Below are 27,890 nucleotides of genomic sequence, written 5' to 3' on the forward strand. Positions count from 1 at the left end.
TCAGTCTTGAAGAATATTTTATTGAACTGCCAGATGCAACAGATAAAGCTGGCGAGCCAAACATTATTTACAAAAACGGAAGGTGAGAACCTAAAGACATAGCGTCTTAAGAGGGGAAGATCCTACTACAACTACCGCTAAGACCGGACAGTGTTAATGTCACACCGGTGGTGGTAGACCGCCTTTGATAGCCTCTGATAAAATGCAAATGGTGGATGGGATCAGAGATGCCTGCTGAATGAAGGCATAGCTCGGAGACGCAGGCAACAGACATGTCTTGACCACAAGTGTAGGTTTCTCCATGAACGCTTACTTTCTGCGGCGAGCAGCAGCACCCTTCTTGGAGCTGAATATCAGACAAAGAAAGAGCGAGTTAGTGCTGATCTTTACTGACCTGCTGGTAGACGACTGAGAAAAACACCATACAGGACAGGGCTCCAAGGTGTTTTTTTTTGTTTTTTTTTTATAAGTAGGCCTACGTACGTACGAAGCCCCTGAAGCAGGGATAGGCAAGTTTGGTCCTTGAGGGCCACTTTCCTGCAGAGTTTAGCTCCAACCCTATAATTAAGCACTTGCCTGGATGTCAGCCCGAACCCCGCCAACAACATTTTTTGGTCGGGAAGTTCGATCTGGACCATAGACAATAAAAGAAATGAACACAGCGATCCCATAGACTTTAACAGAGAAAAGTGAAGTAAATTAGAAGCACTCACTTCCTGATGGCTGAGCGTACTGCACAGGCTCAAACTGAGCTCGACGACGTAGAAGTGATGTGAGCAACCTGTCTGACAGTTTTAAGTCTTCTAGTAGCTGTGCCAAGAGGAATCTGAATCAATCGCTTCCGAATCTTGCAGAGACTAAGAGCTTGAGTAGGAGCTGTCTATGAGCAGCAGGATCAACTTTATGACTCTCTATGGGGTTCTCTCTTGACTTTATGCTTCCACTCCTAAACAATCCACAATCCATTGAGGAGTAATTATGATCGGTTCAGAATTAGTCGGACCAATCAAATTGCCAGGGCGGGCTTTATACGATGATGGACAGATGATCTGCAGTTACGTAATCATCACTTTATCAAAGAGCGCTTGGGTTGAACTGGCTTCCTTCAAAGATAACTGCAGCTGGAGAATTGAGACGTATAGATTCCCCTGTCGCGTCTGTTGTAAAAGAAATCGACAGCACATTAATTTTAAAAGACGAACCAAGAACTGCAATAAAGGCATTTGTTGATCGGAAAAAATGTGTTTGCCGTGACTGCCGTCCTTTCTACTGGACTCTGGAAAAGTTTAATTTATCAGCTGGGTCAATGGTCGTTAAGACGATGGGATGAAATGAAAGCCCTGTGGTCGTTGTGGTTTCTTCTTCGCACACTCTCACTCATGGAGGACCAAGTAAAAGAATCGACACATTATTTTACTACTACTTCCAGCTTGCGTGCAGTTGAGTTCTGTTCACAACTATGCTAGCTCAACATAGGTCTATTCAAATGAGTGCAGAGTTTTTGTTTTTTTCCTGGTTCGGTTAAGACACGCCTCAAAATCAAAGCCCTACGGAGCAGTTTCAGACTCACATTCTGACTAGAATATGAGTATGACGAAGTCAGGCTAATTAAACACACCTGAACAAGGCAATCCAGGTTTTCATGATTACTAGATATATACAGGTGGGTGAGTTTATATCAGGGCTGAAGCTAAACTCGGCAGGGCAGAGGCCCTCCAAGACCGGAGTTGTCTATGCCTAAAGGGACCTTTGCAAAAAATAAAAATATACAGATTTTAACTATCAAACTATCTCGTGCGCATGAGTTAGTTTTATAATGTGCACGCGAAAGTCTGTATTTTTTTTTTTTTTTTGCAAAGGTCCCTTTTTAGGGGCTCCGTACTATGGCATAAGTGATGAATCTGCTTTTTTCTGCTTTTTAAATACTATTGTTTTCCAGTCCAGTTCTTAGTCAGGTCCTGCAGGATGTTCCTCTCTGCTTCTCGAGTCCACACAAAATTTGACATGCACATTGAACAGAAATATTGTTCACACCATGCAGGACTTACCGCCCTTTCTCTGAGCTCTGTCAGTTTATTAAACAGGCCTGTCTTAGTCTTAAATGTTTATCACTGCAGCAGCTGATACACATCACATTTACATCACTCATTAGGCCTACCTCATGTATACCAAACACATTAATCACAGTTCAGATTTGATGGCACCAATGAAAAATAAGCCAGATCTGGAATAGCAAAGTGCTTCATAGTGCCACTTAGGCTATGCCATGTGTTGCATGTTAAGAGATAAAAGAGTGAGCTTTATTTTTCATTGTCTGTAAATCCTTTCAGAAATCAAGTACGTTTACATACACAATTATAATCAAGCTACATGACCAGTTTATGACGTTGGAAGGGGTGTGTCGATTTGAAAGGATGAAACTATAATGTATAATAGAGATAGGCCTATTAGATGGAAAGTTGGATAGATAATAGATAGATCAACAAAAACATTTAGGTGAGATACTATCCATAAATAAGTGATAGAAATGAATATTGCTCCTAATTTTTAATTCATATGTAGTTATTTGGGTTTACTGTTCACTATAAGTTTATAATTATTTTTACACTATTTTTGTATGCAAGTAATGCGTCACAGTTGTCTTTTGGTGCATGAGCACAATGCCGAGGCCAACTGAAGTTCGATTTGTGAATTCACTGGAAGACGGCGACCGACAATCACATTATCTGGGCAGTTCAACTTCACAAAAACTGGACTAGCATGATTTCGACATTTAAAAAAGATGAAAAATTGCTCTATTCCGAATCAAATGAGACTCAAATGCAAGTAAACGTACTCAGAGAAGCTTGTATGGGGAGACTGCAGAGAGAGTTTGCTGTTGACTAGGGGAGACAAGAGAAACTCTCTAGAGAAACTCACTCTCAAAGGCTTCAGTAATTCTGTCACAATGCTACAAAAATGTCCCAAATACTTACCATTCCTACCACAGCTTCAAGCCTATAGCCCTATATCAAGTTTTAGGACATGTTTTGTAAAGTCTTGCAGCCAGTATGCGTTTTATCCAATATGACTGGCAGCTTGTGTGTGACAGTGTCTTTGAGAGTTATCATGAGGTGTGAACATGATTAGATAATTCAATCAGTAATATTAGAGTAAAGTAGTCAGTCCATCCGTGCGCTTTGTGTGTGTGGTGGCAAGGAGCTACTTACTGTTTCTGCAATTCATCAATGCGGTTTCTGAGAGAGATGACCTGAAAACAACACATGAGCGTTTTTAAACCTGCCAGATCATACCTTAACCACAGGATCCTGGATTGTGACAGATGTCCTCTACCATCGAGTGCTGACAAACACACACACATCATTCTGGCTTGATGCTCAGGACTTGCTGAAGTTAAGAGCTGGCATAAAGCAGCATTGTGTGCGCATATCACTGGCATGTGTGTTCTTTCTCAGCAAGACGGTATTGAGCTTGAAAAATCACACACACACACTTACCTGAGAGAGAAAACATCTTGGAAGATCAGATGCTTAATGACACTACATACGATATTCATTTAACCATGAAGCACATCTCTACTGGACAGTATCTAGGTTGTTGGCATAGTGGTTTGATTTAGCTGGTGGTGGTAAAGTGATCGACTTGTTGTGAAGGCTCTAACCATAGACATTACATTTGACCTTTCACCTGTGGTCTGAATCGACCTTTTTTTCCCAGAAGCCACGGAGACCAGAGTCTCATGCATGCAGACCATGCTGTCACGTCCCTGTTGCTGACCAAAGCCTGATGCTTAGCTTTCTATATTTCCAGTTACTCACTATTTACTGAGCTCCTCCACTCTCTTACGCTGGGTTGTAACCTGCAGAACACCAGAACACAGCTGAGACCTGAACTACCACACACACACACACACACTCAGACCTGCTCTTACACACATTGTGACTGATATGTTCATGTTCTTTGAATGTAAAAACTAACCTATTCATGTGAATGAGTGAATGTTAATATTAAGTTACTTACATTTTAGACAGTATATTGCTAAAAAGTTACTTAAGGCGCAGTCACATTTACCATTTCACGGGCAAAAGGAGAAGAACTATTCCCCAACACAAATGAGGTTCTGCAACGGGTTTACGTTGCTGACTTGAATTCGTTGTGGTGCTGACCAACAGACAACTGATTAATTTGAAAGGTACCTATTGATAATAGACAATGGATTTTTTTTGACAGGATTTCTCCAAAATGTCAACGCATTCTCACCCCAAGGCGTCACCTTTGACCATGGCGTCATCTAACTGACGCTAAAGGAAAGCGTCAGTTAGATGACACGGTTAGGTTTAGGTCTGGGGTGGGGGTAGGGTTACACGCGATCCTAGGGCATCATCTAAGAGCGCCTAAAGCGTCAGATATTGAAGCATGGTCAAAATGCTTCCCAAGGCGTCAGTTAGGTGACGCCTTGTGGGTGAGAATGGGCTGAAAATGTTGTGCTGGTTAAGTAAGTCCAAAAGTCCAATATCTGTGTAAAGAATTTGCATGAACTCTCACACAGAAGTCACTTTCAAACCAAGCAGCTTTCTGTTGGTCATTGCGGCGAGATCAGTCACCAACCTGAATGCGTTGCGAAAATCTTTCACCTTCAAATTTCTCATTTCTCATTTCTGATCGCGTGGAACCATCATGTCTCCAAACAACTTACAGTAATGGTGTTCCATTCCTGAATGAATCAGCTTTTTTAAACGGATTGAATCGAATCGGTTGAATAAATGATTCAATGATGCACTCGTAAACCTATAGAAGGAATCACTGAAAAATTCCCTCCACTAAAGTACAGACTGATTGACTGTAATGCACTGTAACACAACCAAATTTGAGGACTAAACTGATAGTTGACCCAAAAATGAAAGTTCAGTTATTACTTATCGTGTAATGAATGGTATAGCCTACCTAAGATGGTCATCTCTTTTTGCATCCCATTCACTCGTAAAAGTAACGGTTCCAAAAGAGGTTTTTCGGAGAGATGCAAGAAGAACCATTATGGAATTCTCAAAGAACATTTCAGTGAGCAGTTCTTAAAACAACCATTTAAATAAACAAAATCTTTTAACCTTTTTCTAATGCAAAGAATGCAAATGTTTCATGGATGTATTATCATGGAACCACAGATACCAGAAAATGATTTTCATTTTTGGTTCAACTATCTCGTTAAGCTTTTAAGTGTGTCCAGGATGCAGTTGACAAAGTAGTGAATCTCCCCTAGTAAAACAAATGTAGGTCATAATAAAATATGTCAAGTAAATTTAGTTTATAGACATTGTATTGTTCAAATGGGCATTATAATGCTTCCTCACCTCATACTTCTGCCTCTTGAGTTTCTCGAGGTGCTCAAACTTCTCAGCTTCCAGCTGGTACAACCAGTCCCACAGCTCTTTAGCTTTCTCCCTGTAAACACACCATACACACCAAAACACATTTAGAATTTAGACACCAACTATGTTTCATCAGGACAATGTGTCTTTTTCAGCCTCATTGCCTGTATAGGCTTAGAGAATTTGTGCTGACTTCAGCTTGTCCTCGTTGAGATGGTCAACATTCAGAGGCTTGCGTCTGTCTGCCAGAATCTTCTTCTTCTTCTCCCTTTCAGTTTGCTTCTTGCCTCCCCTCTTCGAGTCAGCCTGTTTTTATCAGCACACAAACACAACCCATTTCACAATCATATACTGTACTCCGAGTGATGATGAACAGAATCAGAGTTGGGGCTGATAGAAAGCTCTGCACCTTCTGCAGGTAGCTGCTGTACTGAGAGCCCATGTTGGACAGGGCAGACTTCTTCTTGGCATCATCATCTGCCTTCTTCTTAGCATCAGCCTCCTCCTTCCTCAGCCTCTCTTCCTCACGTCTTGCCTGACGCTCCTTGTCCTTCTCAGCGCGGATCCTCTGCTGATCTGCCCTCTCAGCCCTACGCTTCTCCTACACACAGACAGATTTCAAATATGTCCATTATAATATCCTGATAGGATTACTCAATTCTGACTGGTCAATGCCATGCCATTGTCCAAAGCAACGCTGTATATTATTCTGCTTATCCAGGTCAGTATATTTTAGGATTAACATTTTTAATTAGCTTTATTTTTTTTATATTAGTTTTCATTTTAATCTTAGCTTAAATGTAAGTAATTTTGGTATTCTTGTTTTTTTTTCATTTTCATTAGTTTTGATTTTAGGTTTAGTCATTTTAGTAGGCTACGTTAACTTTTATTCTTGTATTAAACCAACGTTTATGGGTCTCTTTTTTTCTATTGTGGTGAAAATGGAAATGTTAATTTTGTGTTTGTCTTGTTGATAGGCTGTGTATAAAAGGCTTTGACATTTTTGGGTGCCTGCCGCTTTAAGACTCTTCTTCTATGGTTACGGTAAAGGAAGTGATGTGTGTGTTGGCTCGAGTGGGAAGAGAGAACGAGTTCAAGTTTAACAGTTGCAGTTTAGCCCTCGTACATGGGTTGATTAGTCTTTATAGTTCATCCTGAGAAATCCAGCTTCCAGTATTCCATGTATTGAGTGAATGAAGAAAAGTAAGTGACTGTTATTTTGTTGTGTTAATGTTTCTATATCGTAGATTTACCGTGTATTCACATGTGCCCAGCGAGATGAGTGAGATTTCTGTTGTTAGAACAATGTTCATGCTGTAAAATGCTGTGGGAAATAATAGCTAACTTATGTGAGCCTTCGAGTTACGTGCTAATGTTTATTTTATTGAGTTAAAGAGTTAATATCGTGCTCAGGAGACCATGTGCGATCTTTTATGTGTAGTAGCCTTGTCTGGCCAGAGGATGTCGCTATTATCTTTTCTTTAAACCCCTTTTAAAAACAGTATTATGGAAACTGGTTGGTGAAATGGGTAAAACTCTTTATTTCTTTATAAGAAATAATATTTATGTAATTGGAGATTGTTTAAAGGGGCATAGCAATGTCAATTGAGATTTATGTTTGATGAGCCAGTTGTGTATTTTGTTTGTGGATTTATTATTTATGTTGCATAATAATTTAGTACTGTTTAAACTGTTTAAACTACAGTAACTAATTGTGATTTATTTTGTTTTATCAGACTGTAATGACAATACTGGATATTGGAATGTTCTGATGAGTACGACTGGAATTTAATACAGATAAAGAAGGAAATTACATCTCCTCGTCTTTATTCCTGTGTCCTGACCGATACACCATCCTGTTTACTGGCTGAAACCCTTTATGAACTAGCCCTACTTGATTACCTCACTAACAGGCTGATTGTGTTGTACATTGTAACAGACTATTTTAAGATAATATACAGGTAAGATTCTAAAATAATTTGATCTCAAATCAATATTTAAAATTCACATAATTGTTGTTGAGTCATGTAATCAGGAAGCTTATAGACAGCGATCACTCACAATTCTTTCTTTCAGAGCAATAAGCTCCTCCTCCTCTTTCTTCCTGCACTCAAAGTGGGCATCAATCAGGCCCTGCAGCTCAACGAGATCCTTGTTTTGACGCTTCTTCTGGATGTCCTGTTTGCACCCAAGGAAATATGACCTCAAACAGGTATTTGTGCATTTAATACATAATCTGATATAACCAACAATGACATGCGCTACTTGCTTACATCAAAGTCCACCTTTTCCCCGTCAGGGATCTTTGGTGCACTTGGTCTGAAGGGAATGAAAGCAAAATTTGTTTTAGTGGCACTGGGTGTCAAATAACTTCATCAGCTCCTTAGGACAACTCAGAGCATGATGTATTACATCACAGCATTGAAATTGGCTGCTCAGCGGTAAAAGAACTATTAAGTGGACAATACTACTTACTTGAACTTGGGCTTCTCATCTGTTATGAAAAATAAAATGAAAAGGGAGAGGGATATGTAACATGGTTAGAGATGTTTTAAACAACCTCAGTCAACAATCAGTGGGAATTTTGTTAGCCATATCCATGAACATGGAGTTACTCAATTCAATTTAAATTTAAAGTTACTCTTAGTAACAACTCAGTGCTGGTTTCTGTTACCCTGAGCTTTTAAAATGATGTATGTAACTTTTAATGGTATCTTTATGAAGTTAAGTATATATAATGTTAAAAAACTGGGTTAGTTAGAAAGTTTTGAAAAACATAGTTGGTCAAAACAAATCTAGCCGAATCATTGCACAAGAAATCAGATCATGAGGTGCTTATAAGTACATGAGTATAAACAGACAGATAACTCCGGACAAGTGGACCATTCTCACTCTTCCAGGAATTAACACAACAACAACAACAACAACACACACAAAGCCTTGTGGATAAGAATCAGCTTTTTATCCTTCATTCATTTTCCCATTTCTTTTGACTAACAGCATCTAAATCTGGGTTTATTATATATCTGGTCATCATGGACTTTTGACTAGACTCTGCAAGTGGGCTGGATAAGATGTTTAAGCAATTGCAATGTATCATAACAATTTGGCTTGACCTTCACACCAAAAACACAAGCATCAAGCTACACCCAGACCAGACATTTTCCAGAAGGGAATTAAAAACTACCATCTTGTACTCCTTCCACTGGTATTGTGGCATATTCATGCGAAAAGAAGCAAAGCATAGAGCAATGTCAGCATTTCATATTCTTTCACCCTTGACTTATTGTAAGCTAGTGTCAGTTTTTCAACCGACACTACAGGCCAGCTTTCTGTGTCCCCCTATTCAGAATAAGATGTTGTAAGGTTTTGGTCCTGATTTCACTGTGCACCTTGCAGGCATTAACCCCTCCCCCATGCCTTATTTTTAATAAGAAATGACAAATACAAGAAAATGACAAACATACCTTCCTCTTCATAGGCCTCTGCATGCATCAAGCGTTGAAAGCAAGAGTAAAATAGAGAATATTAAAGTTGGTTTGTGTGCTTTTTGCTGCCCCAAGCAGGGCTGCGTGCTCAGAGGCAGTTCAGCTGAGCGGACACTCAAATTGAGGTATCAGGATACATTGAAATTAAACATGACAATTAATTAAACAGTAACTATCACAATAAATATAGAATGAATGACAGTAGGTTAACACTTTCAGTGGGACACCTCAATATGAGCAAGCTATATATATATATATAACATAAGTTAATTAACAACATTACTATTGATGATCAATTTATATTTGCATACACATTATCATAAAACATTGCTTGGTATTTCAAAGTGGACAAAAAGCATCTTAATAATGGATCAAAATAAAATCTGGCTTGACACTTTCTGCATTTTGCTTTTTAATTCAATAATTAAACTTCTTCAGTGTACTAATTCAGTGTGCCAAAGAGAGCCGTTCCCGTGTTAAGCCAGTGAAATTAGAGAGAATAAGTTAATAAAGAACATATAAGTAGCCTTTTTGTCCCTTTGAAAGTTTCATTAAACATGACCATTTATTGTGTAATTGGTATTTAAACACTCAGCATCCTATGAATATTATGAAAAACCATAGCAACTGAAACAATTGCATTTGATGCAGAATTATTAAAACACATGCAATAGAATATATTTTCCTCAAGATGCAGCCTAGATTAGCATTACGCTGGCGGCAACTCAGAGGCAGTTCTGAATGCAGAAGAGTGCAATGAGTTTTCAGTCACAATCTGATATAAGCATCGTAATTGCAGCGTAATTGGCAAGAGCAGGAGCTGGAATGTGATTTATTATCAGCTCAGGCCACCAGTGTTGGGGAAGCTACTTTGAAACTGTTGTAACCAAGCTACTCCTCATGGTTAGTTCATACAGTCAAGCTAGAGGACACTGGGGGGACAATACCACATTTAATATATAGATTTATATAGATATATATTAATAAATATGTATCCTAATTAGTGTAAGGCCATTAAACTTGAACAGACAAAATTATCACATAATTTATCCAAAAAAAAAAGTGATGAACAGCAGTATTTAGTACTGCTAAATACTGAATCTTTTATTTGAATTAGTGAATCTTTTATTGTCAATCATTTACTGAATTGGGGAATATTTACATGACGTACATATTTATAACGACTGGGACTTTATAAAGAGAGAGGACAGTTTAGGAAGATGACTTTTGACATAAAAAAGAGCAATGAAGGCTTTTTTTGATACATCGAACTAAAAATATAGTTTAGAAGTGTTGGTAATCATTTTTGCTTCCCAACACTGAAGGCCTCCTGCATCCATTCCACTCTAAAGAAGCTGCATTTTAGATGAGTGCCATGTCTGTCAGAGCTTAATCGTTCCAGCTCACTCCACATAGGTCTGCAAGTGAATTAGAATTGGAAAATATTCCTTGTTCATAAATTGGGAAATTGTCCAATCCTGAAAAAATAATTCAAATGCACCATAAGGGACTGAAATGGCATAAATCTAAGCTCTGTCAACATCTGAGATGTACACCCATATAGTGGGCCTGAACGAAGAGGAGGTACCGCCAGTAGTGGTTAAAGTTTTGTAGGGGAACTACTGAGGAACTACTGCTACGTTAATGTGAATGATTTGTAAGAAATGGGTGAGGTGTGCTGCCTGTTTTTAGTTGTTTGGGGAAAATGGGAAGGATGAATGAATATCCATGCCACATACCTTCCTCATGCACCTCTGGCTCTGGCTCTGGTTCTGGTTCTGGCTCTGGTTCTGGCTGTGTTTCTGGCTCTGGTTCTGGCTCTGGCTCTGGCTCTGGTTCTTGCTCAGGCTCAGGCTCAGGCTCAGGCTCCGGTTCAGGAGCTGCCTCTGGAGCTACCTCTACCTCTACTATCTCTTCAGCTACTGTAATAATACATGATGCAGCAAGCAACCAGGGGAAGGAAGGTTGTCAAAAGTTAATGCGTTGCAAAGGAAGGAGCATTCAGAAATGGGAGATTAAGTATTGGTTAAAGTGTGTGTGTAAGAGAAAGAGAGAGAGAAAGAGAGAGTCATGTGTGAAATGTATATCGATAAGGATGGGACTGATGGCTAAGAGGATCCAAATAGCGGGAGAACCTGTTATGAAATGATGAGACCTTGAGACACCAGGGTTCCACATGCCAAATAAAATACCCACATGAAATGCCTTTGTTTTTCCCTGTTTGCCAAAACCATTAATTCAAATATTCTAAAGTCAACTCTAACTGTCTTATGTTGGCTGGGAAAATAAACTAGAATAAATTTCACAACTTGTGCACGGACAAAATCACCTCAAAACAAAGACAAAGCATCAAAACAGCAAACTATTTGAATGACCTTTTTAACAGTTACACAATTTAGAACTTCAGGTTTCCACAATGAAGTATTCCAATCCGTTTTATGGATTCTGTCTAAAAGGTCATCAAAGGTCATGGCAACCTTCAAGCTGTGGGGGGCAACACATGCTGGTTAGCTCCCAATAGTTCCCTTTCGAAAGGGAACTTGCACTGCTTCGATTGACGCTGTATGAAATAACTATCAAATCACGGCAATCCTATTGACCTGTGACAGCCCATGACATCATCACCGTGCGAATCGGAAGTATAAAAGGGGAGCCTTGAAAACATGACATTCACATTATCGTCTGAAGGGACTGATTGGTAGGCAGGCCCCGAGGCATGTCGAAAAGACGCAGTGTCTCATTCCCTGTTCTCAGGGAACAGAGGTTACAGTTGTAACCTAGACGTTCCCTTTCGAAAGGGAACTTGCGCTGCAAGCGATTGACGCTTTGGGGAACTATATACCAAGGCCACCATGCTAAGGGGAGAGCCAGTGACAACTGTCCGAACCAGCAAATTTGAATGAAATGCCAGAACCACTCACCCTCTGGTCACACTGGACTGTCAGTGACGGCTACCCAACGGTCACAACCCAAGCTATACGATTCACAGGAAACCCTCCATAAACTTTATTTAATGAAAAGGCCTACCTGGGCCTGTTCAAGGGCCTAGCACTACAGCTTTAAATTAGAAGGGGTCCCTTCAAGGGAATGTGGCTAGGGACCCAAAGGAGCCCAGCCAATCACTATTCATGTCAATCGATGCAGTGTCTCGTTCCCTGTTCTCAGGTAACAGAGGTTACAGTCGAAACCTAGACGTTTTCCCAGCATAAACATAATTAATATGCTTTTTGTTTTAGTTTTCCTTGTGATGAGTTAAATGAAAAGGTTGACATTTGAAAGATTAGAAAAAAAAAGTTAGTTAAGCAAACCATTTTCATTTTCTGCTTTCAGTTAATTTATTTTCAGTTGACTTAGTTACTGTACAGCTTACTGCAGACAGTGTCAGGCAGTTTTAAACAAATAAGGAGAAATCGTTGAATTAGTATGTTGAAAGACTAGTTAATTTTCAAATCCATTTGGTTTGTTTTGTTGTAGTTTATTGTTGCTTATTTTACCTTCCTCTTCATATTCTTCATATGCCAGAAAAGAAAGCAGTAAAGGAATACACAAATTAAAAAATGCATTTTTTTTTTCTTTTCTGTTTTTTTGTACCATTGTATTTGTAATTGCATCATACATGAAACACATGCTGAGCCTTTTTTATGTTGTTCTGTGGGGTTAGCGCTCAGTCGGAGTTCAGTACAGAGCCACAGTAGCCAATTATTAATGACAGTTCCAGTAAATTAATCATTTGGTCTGATCTCTGATCTAGCCTGACATGAGCTTTTACCTCAGAGAACACCAGTAACATGAGCATCATTAATACTGCATTCAGCCACTGCCTGTGTTTGGCATGTCAGCCTCCAGAGATGTTTCTAAAAAAGCTCTCGGTATAGCAGTGGCAGAAGACAGTATGCTGGCATGAGATTCATGAAACAGCTGCTAGACAGCAGGTGGCACAATATCACTCATTACAAGCAAATTCAGGGCACAACTCTTGCATTGGATACATATTTAGATTTGAAATGTGTATTTTTTTTTTTTACCAATTAAATTTAAATGCTGGATAAAGCAAAGCCAAACCTGCACAGATATGTCATCAAGGCTCTATATACATAGAGTAATTTCTGACATACCAAAAAAACATTGATGCTGACTGAAAAAACAAAATACATACATATAATACGATTTTATTTTTAAACAAAAACGGAAATAGATATTAACTGGAAACATTTGTACATATATACAGAAAATAATGTACATATGCTGCATACACATATGATAGACTTCCTGTCTAGGGCATTTCCACAACAACTGCAATAATAATTTAAATTTAGAACTTACCCCCACTGAAAGAAAAGAGAGAAAGAAGAGTTATCGTTATTTTTTTCTTGACCATAGAACATGAATAATAATAATTAGCATGCTGAACAATGCAGTTTAATATTTAATGTCAAAATACTCACACGTCTTCTGTGTCGGACATGATGACAGGGAGCTTTAGACCTATATGAAGCAGACAGGGCGATTGTTTGTACCACTGTGACACTGTGAGTTATAATCGCAAACTAGACAGGTGTGAAAGGCACCTCAACATGCAAAATATTTTAGAAAGCTTGTAACATTACATGAGATCTTTTCATTGTCAACTATAAAAAAAACAAAAAACAAAACATTTATGTCTGAATGCTTAACATTTAATGTCTGTCTGATTTAAGTCTCTCAAAGAAATTATAAATGATCAAAGTAGGGCATGTTGAATCTAGCAGAATTAGAGCTTAGATCACATCTTCAACAAAATATCAACAGAGTTAAACTCTGTAAATGAAATATTTTCATTCTAAAAATGTGATGTTTAAGTTGAGGTGTAATGCCAAAAAGCATCAAATGTCATTCAGTATAAAAACAGTTAAAGAAAAATGGTGTGTGTTTTTTGAAAAAATGGTTTATGATGACACAAATGTGGCAAATGGCTATTACAAAGTAAACTTGGTTTATGAGGACACTTCCTGTAAATTTTTGTTTTTGTGTGACGTTTTGTGTGATGGTAGGGGTATGGTTAGTCTAAGGAGATAGAATATACAGTTTGTACAGTATAAAAAACATTACGCCTATGGAAGCATATCCAGATATCCTTGCCATTCTTAAAAAAATCTCTCTTTCTCTCTCTGTACTGTAATCTGGTGATTGCTAGCGTTGGTCGACACCTGTTGGTGCAGTGTGAATTGGCATTTACCCAGTATAAAACTGTTCTTGAGTCTCTCTCTCTCTCTCTCTCTCTCTCTCTCTCTGTGTGTTCTGTGACTCATATCTCCAGCACAGCTGCAGGAGCGTTTGGAGATTAACACATGATCATGTTTCCCAGCATCAGCTCTCTCTCTTTTTGACAGCGAGTCTCTGGTCCTGTCAGCCCTGCCTTATGTGGGCATAACTCTGTGCTTAAATTATTATGAGCCATTAAAGGAAAGAATGCTGGATTTTCTAGTTTGCCATGAAACAAAAAGTGAATGCAGTATCACAACAGAATGAATATAGTATACTATTATATTATGCATTGTATTAGCCTCAAAATGTCAACAATTAGTGCATTGTTCTAATACTCCCACCCTGTTTGTGCTATTAATCTGTTGACAGCTGTAAAGCCTCTATTGTCACAGTGGTGATCTACACAGGATAGGACAAAGAGGAAGCCAACGATGTGTAAATCCTAAATCGTATTGTGCTGGTTGATAATAGCCATTAGTCAGAGTGGCACACTGAGACAGAACCATCCCATCAACAGAGGTGCCCACACACATTTATGCCATCAACTGAAGTAAAATCTGCTAGCAGCATATCCATTCAGCACAGTCAAAGTTCATCATTTACAGCAATATACAACATGTGAGAGAGAAAAAAAAAATTTTTAAAGAAAAAAAAAAAGCACCATTAGCTGTGGACAGAGGGTGAGAACTTTCCACTCAGACTCGGCCAAGACATGTCTTTGAATTTCTGAAGATACCAAATCTTTAAAACTCTTACCTCAAAAAAGGCGAAGGAAGAGAGTGTCTTGATGGCGAAGACGGGCTGAAAGGTTCTGCAAACCTTGAAACTTCTTAAGTCCTTGACTTATACTGATACTTGATCTTCTAAGAAGTCTCATTGGCTGAGGAGCTAATGGGGGTGGGGGGGATCTGGACCATAAGGAGACCCACAGAATGTGCTGGATGAAAGGATGATCAGATTTGGAAAGCTGAGGCACCCAATCGCTATATCTGTCGTAGCACAAGGCAAGCAAAAATAAGCCCAAGTTAAGAAGGAGAGTATGAAATCTGGCTGTGACTAACAGAGGGATACAAAATGTCTTTGTGGATGCTTTTTGGGAGCGGGGAAACAAACTGGAAACTGATAACGTTGTTGTCCACAATGGGGCAAATTTGACCAAAGCAAGCATATACTGTCATACAGACAAACTGCCTGAAGTGAATAACTCCATTGTGCACACCAATCAGTGTACTTTGAAAGCATGTTATTAAGTGTTAACACTAATTAAATCTTGACGCATGTTAATAAGTACATTTCTTTTTAATAAGGAATAACCACTCAAAAAATTAAATAATTCTAAAAAATACTTATCAATTCTTAAAATAATACTTCAGCTGTTCAATTAACAACTAATACTTCAACTAATAACCACACTGTAACTGTTGTTTAGAAAGAAAATGTATATTTGCAAGTATTTGTCCACTGCAATTTATACATTGAATAAAATGTCCAAACAATACATTGAAAATTATTTGAATTTAAAAAAAGTTCTCAAAGTACTTCCACTCCCACTTGCAGTGACATCTGATGACTCGTTCACTGGAGCAAGGGCGGGACAGCCCGTCACTCACATGAGATCACCGCAGTGGCAAACCACAACGAACCAAAACAAAAAAAAAAAAAAACAATCAATTCCCAGTGAAAAATCAAGGTCCGTCCTTCATTTTTTTTTTTTTCAAGTTTGCAAAGATGTTTTAAAACAGTCCATGAATTTTCTTGGCAATGATTTTTCTGGGGTAGCTGCAAGGTCTTTTCACAACCCTTCCCATTACAACTCACACACTCACACAGTCGGGCACAAATTAAAGGTTAAATAAACCCTAAACCAACTTTTTTTAGTTAATGATCTGTAAGAATGGGGCTTTTTTAATGTTAAACATGGATTTGAGTGACATTTGGGTATAAAGTGTTTTAATTCTACGTAAAAACATCTTTGTGCTGCCCTCTTCAGGTTGAACGGTGCTACTGCAGTTGAATTTTCCTATTGGATGTTTGCAGGTTTCAGCTCACCACACCCTTGGTGCGAACTGCCACGCCCTCTGCAGTTTAAAAATCATCTTGTTTCGTCAATACCACTGCGAGTCAAGAGTTGGAACGATCAGGAAAGAGTTTTGTAGCATCAATTTAGCATAGCATTTATATAGTTATTTAGATTATTTTCTGTAGTTAGTTAGTAGCATAGTACAGTTAGGATAGCATCAAGTTAGCGTAGATTTATCTGTGTTTAGTACAGTGATCAGGATGGTAACGTTAACGGAATAGAGGTGGACATGGGCTTCTCCATACAGCTCGCGGCAGTGCCAAACACTGCTCCTCCTGCATGGACTCCACCACAGCGGCGCCTTGATGTGAGTAATCATGTATATTTTAATCACAATTTATGGTTAGGCTAAAGTTAATCCTCTGGAGTCGACAAACGCGCCGGCAAAGTCGGCAAAATATCAATGAATATGCAGAGCGCGGGGCTATTGACATCAACTCGACAAAACTCATCAGATGCGATCATGATGCGGGAGTTAAGACCGTAGATTGAGCCAGCGGGTGAAATTGATATGGCCGTGTGTCCACAGACAATTCACCCTTCTTCCCTTCACCTTCAAGTGAAGGTGGGGGAGAAAAATCCTTGACTTTAAATGACCGCTCTGTTGCAAAGCTACTTGCATCACTTAAAACCAGCTATGGCTCTACTAAGCCATTGTATATGCTCATATAAACACCAAAAGTTCATGGAGCACTAACCTTGTTGTTTTGAGATAAATGTCTTTTATTCGTGATGTATTGGATAAGTACTTCATTACCCACAATCCTGAACAATCCTACAATCCCACAGTGATGCATCTGATTGGTGGAAGTCATGTCACGTGTCTGAAACCCTGTGAAGGTACATGAAGACTGAAGATCGTTTAATGACATAAAGCTAAGTTCATTGCTTGCACATCTGAGACGCCCCCGTGCCATTGGATGTGCAGTTGCCTCAGCACAGCCTATGAGCGAGCCAGATGCTAATGTTTTTAGCATGTGGAGCTGCAAATGCATTTGCTTCAGTAAATCGAGGAAAAGGAGTTTCCCTGCACATTCACTAGGCTATATAAAATTCACTGGAGGAAAAAGTTCACATGGCCGTCGTCAGATTTGGAAGTCATTCAAAAGGCTCTTTTACGGTGGCTTTCAGACAACTTCAGTGAGGCGCGGTGGTTTATGGGAGGAGTAGTTCCTTTGCTTGGAAATGAAAATATGTACACAGGCTTGTACCCCTGACCTTTTTTGGGATTTTCTCTTCGTTTTTTCACTCGAAATGATATGTTGTATGCTTATGGGTTCAGCCGTAGCTGGTTATCCTCAGACATGCTCTAATACTCTTTATATGGATATGGATTTTACAAAATGTCAATGGGAGAAATGAATGGGAAATTTACTTCCGGCACCAACGCTCTCTCGGGCTGTGGGCGGGACTGTGATGCTCTATTGCAGTACACAAGATTCAGGGGGCTGAGTCGGATCCAGATCTGAGGGGTGGAGTTGGGTAGGTTTTTGGGGTGGGTTTAGGGATCAGGGGGTGGAGCTGGGTAGGTTCAGGTATATGTACTGTAAGGTGGGAGGAGTTGATCCAACTCCTCCTCGTGAATTTCATGTTCTACAGTGAGAACCATCTTCATTTTTTCAGCATTTTTCAAATATTGCCAGTGGTGGAGGTAGGCTCTAACCAGGGGTTTAGTTGCCCTTTAAGGGCAATTTAGCATCTCCAATGCACCTATACGGCATGTTTTTGAATTATGGGGGAAACCGTAGCACCCGGAGGAAACCCAAGCGCAGGCACAAGGAGAACATGCAAACTCCACTCAGAAAGGACTCCTGGCTCAGCCGCCCATGACTCGAACCAGGGACCTTCTTGCTGTGACATGCTACCCTGCTTCCCAGAGAGCCAGATATATGTCACAAGAGACTATTGAAACTGTTACATGTCAATTTTAAATGTGAATCTGCACCCATGCCACAACCAAAATCTATCAGCAAACCAGAAACATATTACCTCTGCATACATGTAGCACAGTAATTCCATGCCTTCAATTATGCATGCAAAGATAGCAAAATGAGAAAGACTTTTGATAACACATCCACTGGGCCTGTCATATGTTTCAGGTGAAGTGGAAAGCCCCTGCTGGTTACATCTCACTGGCTGTCAGAGCGAAGATTGAATTTGGGGCGATGAGTTTTATTTTTGGCATGGAAAGGGGGTAGGTCACCATGTCCTGTTGCTCTGTTCTACTAATCTTACCCCACCACACTCGCACAGAGTTGGACCCAGCAGACGCACACTTAATTGTACAGCAATACTTGCACAGGTAAAAACAAGGTGTCTGTGATCTGTGGTTGTCTTGCGCATGGCTCTGTGAGAGACGTTAGGCCTCTGCTCATTGTGCCGGCACTAGTGTCAAAGTGCCTGATTTAAAACAATTGCAAGCTGCTTTTGTCATTTAAGATCTTTGTTTGGCATATATAATATGGCTGGCCAGTGTGCACCTTGGATTTGTATTTCACAGTACTTATTAACTGATATTAATTTCCTATCTGTCTATTCATATCTTTTGCAGATCAGCATCATCTCTCTCTTCTGACCTCACTGTAAGTCTCATGAATGCTTATAGCGTGATCATCCAACCTGAAGTATTTAATTAAAAAAATAATACAGCAATTGTATGTGTTGCAATAGACAATAGTGAACAGTGCAACGATTTAGCTAGCATGAAGTCTTTCAATTGTTAATAGTACAGAGGTGTTATGCTAAAAGAACCTAAATCAAACAGGCATATCTCAGGTCTTTAGCACTCAGACATCTCACACGTCTAAGGAAAAGGAGGGAGATGTAGATCACTGAGGTTAAAATGTTTGCCAACCAGATACATTGTAATACAAGATTAAAAAGTGTTAATGTAATTAGCTCTGTACTGTTGTGTGAGAATTGAGGCTGGGGCCATGTTTATCTTTTTGTGGTTCCAGGATGTGCAGTCTTTCAGTGGGCAAAAATAAAATGTAGAGCAGCTCAAGATCACATTTCAGGGATAGTACTGTCACGCAGGCACTAGAATACACACAGATACTAAATTAACCCAGATACAGAGGGAGTCACAGACTGTATGTACATGCAAGTACATTACAATATTGACCAGACTTGTGGGATATTCTGTATAGTGGTGAATTTGAATTGAATAAATTCTGTCATATGTAGGGGTCATGTATGCTTATTAACCTACTAACAGAGAACAAATGAAGAGTTCAGATGCAAAAGCCTCTAAGTGACATTTGAAATTTTCTTCTAGAATGATCATTTTTAACCAACTCGTATATTTAAGTTCAGTAATTTCACTTAAATGGCAATGAAGATTACCTATGAATTGTCCTTTAAGGGAAATTACTGAACTTAAATATACGAGCTTGATAAAAATGATCATTCTAGAAGAAAATTTCAAATGTCACTTAGAGGCTTTTGCATCTGAACTCTTCAAATATACTTCCCTAAAAAAACAAACAAACATGTTCATGGTAAACAAAATCACAGTATTTTGACACATCTGTGAACTGCAGGATGTCTTAATGTGAACATGGAAAGACATTCTACAACTTACTATATTCTATCTGAAGAGGACATATTTTCAACAGTATGGATGAACAAAGAGACACAACACTTACCTGAAAATTGCCGAGTTTTATTTATGACAAATACACCTTACACTCCACAGATATTTGGTTGATTGGTTTACATGTGTTGACTGAGTAAGGCTATACTTAACAGAATATCACTCACTTATATGGAGACAATATTCTAATCATGAGAGAGGAAAGAAAACGAATTGATAGAAGGACATTGAGAGTAAGAATGCACAGAATGAAAACGCTATTTAAACTATAAATTTCAGCTATAAATCATTCCACCTTGTGACAAAATGTATATATATATATATATGAGAATTTACTTTCTGTAAATTACTTTTGTTTTCACAAAAATCCTAAGAGGTGAGGAAGAGGTGTTGAATCCTATTCCTTAAGGTCTACCTGCAGAGTTTAGCTCTTTAATTAAACACACCTGAACCAGCTAAGCAAAGTTTTCAGGATCATTATAAACTTTTAGGCAGGAAGCTGTGTTGGAACTTGGAACTAAATTTGTGGCTCTCCAGGAGCAGGATTGAACTCCTCTGATTTAAAGTTTGACACATTAATGTGATGTTATTGTAGTTAAATAACCACACTGAAACTGTCAATTGTGATTAAAACAGCATCCTTGTTTCTAAATATGTAACTTGTTACAATAATTTCGGTCACTTTTAATTTTCTTCATCAGTAAAATCATTTAAGTGATAGCTCTGGCACCACTTCATTTTACTTAAAATGTAAGGCAGCAATTAAAATGTTTCAAATTTAGTGGGTGTAATTTTTTTTTTTAAACAGTGCAATAACTGAAGGACGGTGATCACATCAGCATCCTGTCTTCAGACGTATTTGTGTCCAGCAGCCAGCTAAAGAGAGATAGAGAGAGGTCAGTCTTTTTGCATTAACCACATCAATATAAATAAAATCCATATATATATATATATATATATATATATACAGTGTTGTGCAAGTTACTTCCAAACTATAATACATTAGGTATTACTTGTTACTGTTATTTAAAAGTAATTCATTACCTTACAATATTACTGTCTCTGAATTGTAATGCATTACATTACTCATGTATTACTTTTTAGTTACTTTCACCAAAATAACTAAGTAGTACTTAACTTTTGGGCTGTAACGATATGCAATATGAAACCGAAATCGCGATTTGCCACACGACTCAGATCCACGAACCTACAGAATCGCGACACACCTCTTCCAACTCCCAGCGTTATTCTCCTTACCGTCCAGATCCAATGCTGCCTTATCTTAAAATTAGGCTATTAGTATTATTTGAAGTTAACATTATAAAATACGTAGACCTACACCACAAAACTAGTTGAGGATAAATTATTTAAAATTGGGGAAGTCCAGCATTATGGACATGACATTTGCAGTCAAAACTTGAAATAAAAATTCTCAGAAAATACATGTATTGAAACGTATATAGGCTACTTCCTTAAAGGACTCCAGACATTAGACAAATATCAGTCTATGTTTTATTTTTAATATTAGAGAAAAGACACACATTCATGCGTGACAAAAAAATAGGAGGTAAAATATATATTTTGTAATTCTGTTAATTACACTGTGCAAATCGGATGAGGAAGGGTTGGCTCTCCAGTCTCCATAGAACTTAAAATATTCATTTTATTTTAGTTTTCGTGTTCGCATTTATGAGGAAAAAATAATGTTACAGACGCGACCGCTCTGAGCTGGCACTAAAAGACTGCTTTAAAACTTTCACATAATCTGTTGCCTTTAAGAAGTAAAAGCAGACAATACACTGTAATACAACTGTAATACAAGCCTCACTGAACATGTAACGAGTAAAATATTACTGAAAATTGATTAGTAATGCCTTACACTACTGCGTTACAGCAAAAAGTAATATGTTACTGTAATGTATTACTTTTGTAATGCGTTGCTCCCAACACTGTATATATATAATTTACGAGTGAAAAGTAACCCTCAAGTAAAAATTTAATTTCAAATTAGCTTCTGGGTTTGGACATATGATAGGCCTTAAATACTGTTATTTATGTTATCTACACATAAAAATAAATAAATAAATAAAATGTGTTGGGCTTACTTTGGAACAATTTTCACTCAGAAATTGAAAATGGAATCCAGACATTTGAATTCTTTCAGCATGTATTAAGCATGACGGTGGAGTGAAATTCACAGTTAATATTAATAAAAATAGAGATTAAATCCAAAGTTAGAATTCAGTATGAATTGTTGAGTTTGAGTTTTTTTTTTTTTTTTAAATACTAGTATTTGTGGCTTGTTTTCAATGCAGGTGTTGAAATGCTGATGGCTTTAAGTTATGGTAGTCAGTCTAGTCTGCTTCCACAGCAGTACCCTCCCCCTCTACTGCCAAAACCAGGGCGAGACAATGCCCGTCTGCAGAAACTCCTGAAGAAAAGTGGCAAAAAGAAAGTCAGCTCATCCTCTCAGACACCTATCCCATTCCGGTCAAACCTGTCACCAGTAAATGAGGCCAGCCCTGACCTTGAGCACAGTGACCACTCCACGCCTCCAAGGACTCCAGAAACCCCTCTCTTTAGCAGGACCCTCGAGTCTCGATATTCCTCCAGCAGCCCTTTCTGCCATCACTCCCCCTCCCCACACTTTTACCCCACCAACAGCTCACACTACCGTTCCACGCCGACACTGTCACCACAGTCTTATTCTTACCCTGCCAGATCACTGGAGCACCAGATAGCACCTCTATACACATGCTCATCAATCCTTTTTGACGATGACTCCGAGCAGGCCACAGACGAAGACCCAGATTCATCTTTTGAGATAGCCTTCAGTCAAACACTTCAGTCCAGTTCCTCAAGAGTAAGGAGGACACATGGCACATTCGGCAAACAACAGACCTATCAAGCCTCAGTGCAAATACAACCCCCCCTCTTGGCACCGGTTCAACCTCCCGCTCCATATATGACATCATCCAGTGCACCGGGTTCCCAGACACAGCCATCAATCTCTCAGGTTCCAGTGAGCCAATCCAATGTGGAAGGATATAAAAACGTTGCACCTGCACTCATTACTCACACACCTCTCACAAATAGTCACGTCATGGAAACAGCTGGGTCACAAGTCAAGACTTCCACAATGGAGAAAAATGCTTTTCCACAAACAACGATTTATACTCCAAAAACATCATTTTATAAGATATCAAAGCCCCCTATTGAAGAGTCCTGGGCTTGTGGTTCTGCTTTGCAGGGAGAAGCACCATCTATTGCAAAATATCCAGTGATAGATGTCAAACAAAATTCAGGGACAAGGTATGAATTTCAAACGCCAACTTGTCAGATGAATTCACATGTAAGCTCAGTAAGACCTGTTTTTGAAGCTTCTGCAGAGAATCAACCCTTGTTTGCATTCAACTCGGCATTATCTTCCAAAATGGAGGCAAGAGTCTCCACAGAAAACCATCAGGGACCCATGTCTCAAAATCAATGGCTCCAACCTCCCTCACTGATTAGTGTAAAAGCAGCTGATCATGACGATGGCCTTAAAAAAATGGCTGTGGATAAACTAACAAATTCCATTCCAAATGGTGTTGTGTTTGCCACAGGACTCAAATCATTAATTTCTCATGCCTATTCTGAGGAATGCTTGACACCAAAAATTTCTAAATGTGAAGTTTCCTTATCTAAGACCCCTACCGATACTAGTAAGTCAAGTTCTAGAGCATGTGAGGTGCTTACATCGACAGTTATACAGGAGTATCCAATGAATAAAACTGAAACTTCAGAAACCTGTATAATGACACCAGCCAAGTCTGTTCCAACAGATGCACGTCAGGAAACATCCATGTCTACCACTTCCCGTAACTACCAAACACCCAGTACTCCAGTATATTGGTCACCAAGACCACCAGCACGGTTTGTGGGCCACCAGAAGCCACTGAAAAATGATATTAACGTCTCAAAACGAAAATCAACATACTATGGTTTGACACCTGCTGAATATATTGCTTATGGTGGAATCAAGATGAATTCATATGGTGATCAATCTGTGTATAAGCCTGAAGTACCAGAAGATATTAAAAACATGACATATGAGAACTGTATGTCCAAAACTCCAACCAAGACATCTCAAGAAAGGCTTAGCATTATATCTGATTTCAATGGAGAGAAATCCTTGGCAGATTTAGAGGCTTTAAAAACTTCAGTGGCTGCACTGCCCTTGCAAATCGCGATGACAAACCAAGCAAGTACTACGGTACTAGAAACTGGCAAAACTGAAATCGAAACCATCAATAATCCCACTTTGGAAATAGCAGATCCAAGTATAAAGAAGCGAGAGACAATCCCTGGAGTACAACCAAGGCCTCTATCTTTAAATCCTGAAGATGCAATGTACCATGGGCTTCAAATTACACCTTTAAGATCAATTGTAAACCCCACTGCTGTAGCAGAGGCACCTAGACAACTAAATTCAGGATCTACAGACATCCCCACACCTCCTTTTGCAGCAGAGGGGAAAAAAATGCCAACTTACCCTTTTCCCCAGGGCCAATTAAATATTCAGAACTCAAATATAACCGGATTGTTAACAAAAAATGTATTGTCAGTTCAAAATATCCCACTGCAAACAGTGCAGTCAGAGACTGCACACAGATTTATATATCCAACAGAAAGTTTTAATTCTGCATCAGATAAAATGATGCAGTCACACGTTTCTGCAAATCAAGAGCAGAAAACCTTGCCATGTTTACCCAAAAGTTCTTTAGGAACTGTCTGCGATTCTTCTACTACCATCATTACAGGCACTCAACACCACAATATCATAAACACCAACAATGAAGGTTTCACTGTAAATAAAATCACAACAAACTCAACCAATATCACAGACTCTGGAGTGCCATCTACACACACCACAAGTTACATTAAAGTCCCTCCAGATATTAAATGTGCAGCCCTCTTAAAGCCAGAGGAAACTAAATCTGCTCAATCAAGGTTAGGTTCATCTATCTTTACAGACTCATCGAAGACAGAAATAACCAGACATGAAGACTCAGATAAGTCTTGTGCAGCCAACCCTGTAGTTTTTCCCAAATTAGATATATTTAATCGTCCAAGGCTCCCTAAAACAGATATATTTAATACTAAAAGTCCCTCTAAAAGTGAGCCATCTCAACTTGAAAACACATTTAAATCAGATGCATCTAATGCGGTAGTTCACTCCAAATCAGGAGCAAATAAAAGTGAAGTTTTATTAAACCCAAAATCAACACCTCCCTCCTTTAAATCCAAAGACAATATGATCCAAAACACAGAAGAAACCAAAGGTCTGCAGATGCAGAAACATGACAACAATGTGAAATCTATTCCAAGCTCTCCAAACAAAAGAAATACATCATCCAAAATCCCCTCAGATGAACAGGTATTTTCACCAGCACCTTACTCTGAGGCTCTAGTCACGAAGTTGGCAAAGGACAAATCTTCTAAACAAGATGACAGCAATGAAGACTTATTACCCATCAGTAGTGTTACAAAATACCCATTGATATATTTGGAATCAGACTTACAGGTCTCCAATAAAACCAACACTGATTCCAAAGCTGCATTTAAAGTTAAAATTGAATCTAAATCAAACGATTCAACAACATTACAAAGAAATTCAATCAAACCATCAAATAGCATACCCCAGGACACCAAATTGAATATGGATAGCGTGCAGTACAAATCCGTAAAATCTGACACTCAAAAGGCTTTACCGTGTTCAACTGTCAAGACTTTTTGCAAAGCTCCAAGTGCAGAAAATAGTCTTGCTGCCATGCTTCTCAAGGCCGCCAAATCTCTACCACTCTCTTCATCTGAGGAAAGCTGTGCTAAATCCCAGACAGAAGCCAAAGCATCGAATATGGATGTAAAGGCACAGCATATAACTGCTCAGGACTCAAAAACTGATCCCATCACAGTTAAAGTGCTAAAGTCTGATACCTCAATACCTCAAAAGTGTTTAAAGGATTCATTAGCTGTAGCCACTGAAGATGGCAAGTTTAGCAAAGCGACTCCCTCTGAACCAACACAAGATGATCAGAAGAGACTAAATGAACCTAAGAGTGCTCAAAAACCCAAAGGCCTGAAGGCCAAAGTCAGTGGCTGGACAAAGCTGAAAAAGCACATGGTTGTTGAACCTGAAGCCCCCAGTTTTCCAGAGCCTGATGCAGCGCAAAATGCTCAGAAAGCAGATATGAAAATAAGTGGTAAAGGCAGGTCTGCAAGGGACAAAGAACAGTCATCGGGTGGACAGGATGTGGTCAAAAAGAAAGATGAACCAAAGGTAACAAAAATGTGGGATGCTGTACTTTTTCATATGTTTGCCACAAAGGAGAACATAATGAAGCAGATACATAGCAACAAAACCGAGGAAGAGCGGAAAAACATGGAGAAGGACGGCCAGTTGGTCCCATCCTTCGTCAACCGTCTGCCGATCCTTCTCTACAGCCCGCGCTTCGATGCCCGGAAACTGAAAGAGGCAGCTGCGAAACCTCTCAACAAAATAGCTACAGCCTTTGAAAGAGGGCTGCTGAATCGCAAACAGAAAGGTGAAGAGCCAAAAGACTTTAACAGAACAGCCAAAGGATTTGGTACATCTACAGAAATAATGGAAGATGTTTGATTGAATTTCAAATGTACAGTGTAAAGTTGATTTCAACTACAGAATTAACCAATTATGTAGTATTTTAGTGCTGTAAATGTAATTTCCGTTTTCTTCATGAAATCAACGACGAGACAAACAAACTATACGCTGTACTCTGCTCTGAGCAGTGCAGTAAGGGGCTGGTCAGCAGAAATTGAGGCCTAGTCATTCCTGCAGAGAGACAGCGACTGATAGGTGCAGCTGTTCGGGATGTGGCGAGTGAAAACGTAATGATGAGAATGATCAAAAAAGGAAAGTGGCTCAGAGAGCAATGTGGATGGATCCTGGGTTTAAGTTTGCTCACGTCAGCCAAGCTGGGTGTTGCGAGCAGACGTGTTTGGAATGGAGAGTTTCAGAACGTGACGTTATGAGCGGTGTCAAGAGCCCTGCTCAGAATGAGATATGACATGATGGCAGTGCTGTTCATTTCAAAAAGGTCAGCGGGAAATCAGAAAGGTATAGCTAGAACATGAAGGAAAGACTTAATGTAAATCTTAATATGTTGATCATGAAATAAGACCCTAAAAACTAGTTTCAGATGTGCTCATTTTTACTTCTCTTTTAAGTTAAAACCATTTGAGTTTTGGATGTTTTCTTACTGACACATTTCTAGTGAAATGTTGCAAGTAATTTCATGGATTCATTTGTATGGATTCACTTATGGATCATTTGTAGTTCAGTATCACAAATAATCATTAGACTGATAGGTGAGACAGCAGGCATGTGACATTTACTGAATACTACCCAGAGCTCCAAGAAAGAAGACACTTTATAAGATGATAATTTTGGCAGCCCTTGTACTTCAGGGATCTTTGTTGCAAAAGGAGAGACCTGGCTAAATATTTCCTGAATAAACACTACAAATGGAACCATCACATATATTGATTTATTGTAGCGAGAAACTTCTATAATACTATAACAATATACTATACACTATAACAATTAATCATCATACACACACTACTGTGTACACCCAGAAGGTACAGTATTTTAATATTAGTGTGTTTGTTTCTGTAGATTACCAGCGGTATACAACCAAGCTATTGTACAGCACATTATCATACTTTAGTTACTCTAGTAAAGCATGAATTATGTCTGTGTAGAAATAAACATGCTGAATTTTTATTTTGTTATATTGAATAAAAAAATTGAATAAAGAGATTACATTTCTTACTTGATCCTTAGTTTGTGTCATCAATGAAGACCTTCTCGTACTTCCCATGGCCACTCACAACAAATTTGTATCTTTTTCCAGATGATCCCTGAAAAAGTAAAGATCAAATTACAACCTTTAAACTTATAAAACCAAGTGAAGGGGACTTAAGTACTACAACATCTAAAATAATATCAAATGATAATTATAAGAACTGATGCTGATTGTTGTTTATGGGTTGTTTTTGAACAATTAACCTAACCTTAACCTAACAGCAGTTTA

The 27,890-nt window shown here is 38.8% G+C and overlaps 3 protein-coding genes across 13 annotated transcripts in view; 1 reads left to right on the forward strand and 2 right to left on the reverse strand.

Annotated features, from left to right (window-relative positions):
- tnnt3b (troponin T type 3b (skeletal, fast)) lies at positions 1-12,448 on the reverse strand. The gene is made up of 11 exons (XM_089129448.1): positions 12,349-12,448; positions 10,594-10,773; positions 8,834-8,851; positions 7,842-7,860; positions 7,640-7,685; positions 7,428-7,544; positions 5,776-5,967; positions 5,560-5,672; positions 5,349-5,439; positions 3,819-3,859; positions 1-346 (listed from the first exon to the last, which is right to left on the reverse strand). Exons 1-11 carry the CDS (start codon positions 12,446-12,448, stop codon positions 310-312), a joined length of 954 nt encoding a protein of 317 aa, XP_088985574.1. The 3' UTR covers positions 1-309.
- LOC120491021 (uncharacterized) lies at positions 7,476-27,633 on the forward strand. Of its 6 annotated transcripts, none has more exons than XM_089129442.1 (5): positions 7,476-7,578; positions 18,278-18,372; positions 18,730-18,760; positions 20,582-20,669; positions 22,089-27,633. In XM_089129442.1, the coding sequence occupies exon 5, from the start codon at positions 22,097-22,099 to the stop codon at positions 26,432-26,434; it is 4,338 nt and encodes a 1,445-aa protein (XP_088985568.1). In that variant the 5' UTR covers positions 7,476-7,578; positions 18,278-18,372; positions 18,730-18,760; positions 20,582-20,669; positions 22,089-22,096; the 3' UTR covers positions 26,435-27,633. The 6 variants fall into 6 exon arrangements, with proteins under 6 accessions (XP_088985568.1, XP_088985565.1, XP_088985567.1 ...); XM_089129439.1 differs by having other exon boundaries at positions 7,490-7,578; positions 18,278-18,480; XM_089129441.1 differs by lacking the exon at positions 7,476-7,578 and adding an exon at positions 13,719-16,485 and having other exon boundaries at positions 18,278-18,480.
- The window catches only part of lsp1b (lymphocyte specific protein 1 b), a 20,480-nt gene continuing 12,416 nt past the window's right edge, over positions 19,827-27,890 (reverse strand). For 4 of the 6 annotated variants that reach the window (XM_089129445.1, XM_089129447.1, XM_039688574.2 and 1 more), the window contains 2 exons: positions 27,621-27,717; positions 19,827-20,649 (listed from right to left, as the gene is read on the reverse strand). In XM_089129445.1, the coding sequence (XP_088985571.1) occupies positions 27,637-27,717 (81 nt within the window). In that variant the 3' untranslated portion in view covers positions 19,827-20,649; positions 27,621-27,636. The remainder of the gene's footprint in view (positions 20,650-27,620; positions 27,718-27,890) is intronic. The other 2 variants (XM_089129446.1, XM_039688573.2) reach the window with 1 other exon arrangement.

The sequence above is a fragment of the Pimephales promelas genome, chromosome 1, assembly GCF_988280905.1.
Source record: "Pimephales promelas chromosome 1, fPimPro1.hap1.1, whole genome shotgun sequence".
NCBI lineage: Eukaryota > Metazoa > Chordata > Actinopteri > Cypriniformes > Leuciscidae > Pimephales > Pimephales promelas.

Bases quoted from the DNA above. Each gene is read 5' to 3' on its own strand.
- tnnt3b (XM_089129448.1), bottom strand. From the start codon at position 12,448: ATGGTACAAAAAAACAGAAAAGAAAAAAAAAATGCATTTTTTAATTTG. The intron at 7,545-7,639 runs GTAAGCAAGTAG...GGGTGCAAACAG, and splicing joins GGGAAAAGGTGGACTTTGAT to GACATCCAGAAGAAGCGTCA. The intron at 5,440-5,559 runs GTCAGCACAAAT...GTGTGTTTACAG, and splicing joins CTCAACGAGGACAAGCTGAA to GGAGAAAGCTAAAGAGCTGT.
- LOC120491021 (XM_089129442.1), top strand. From the start codon at position 22,097: ATGCTGATGGCTTTAAGTTATGGTAGTCAGTCTAGTCTGCTTCCACAG.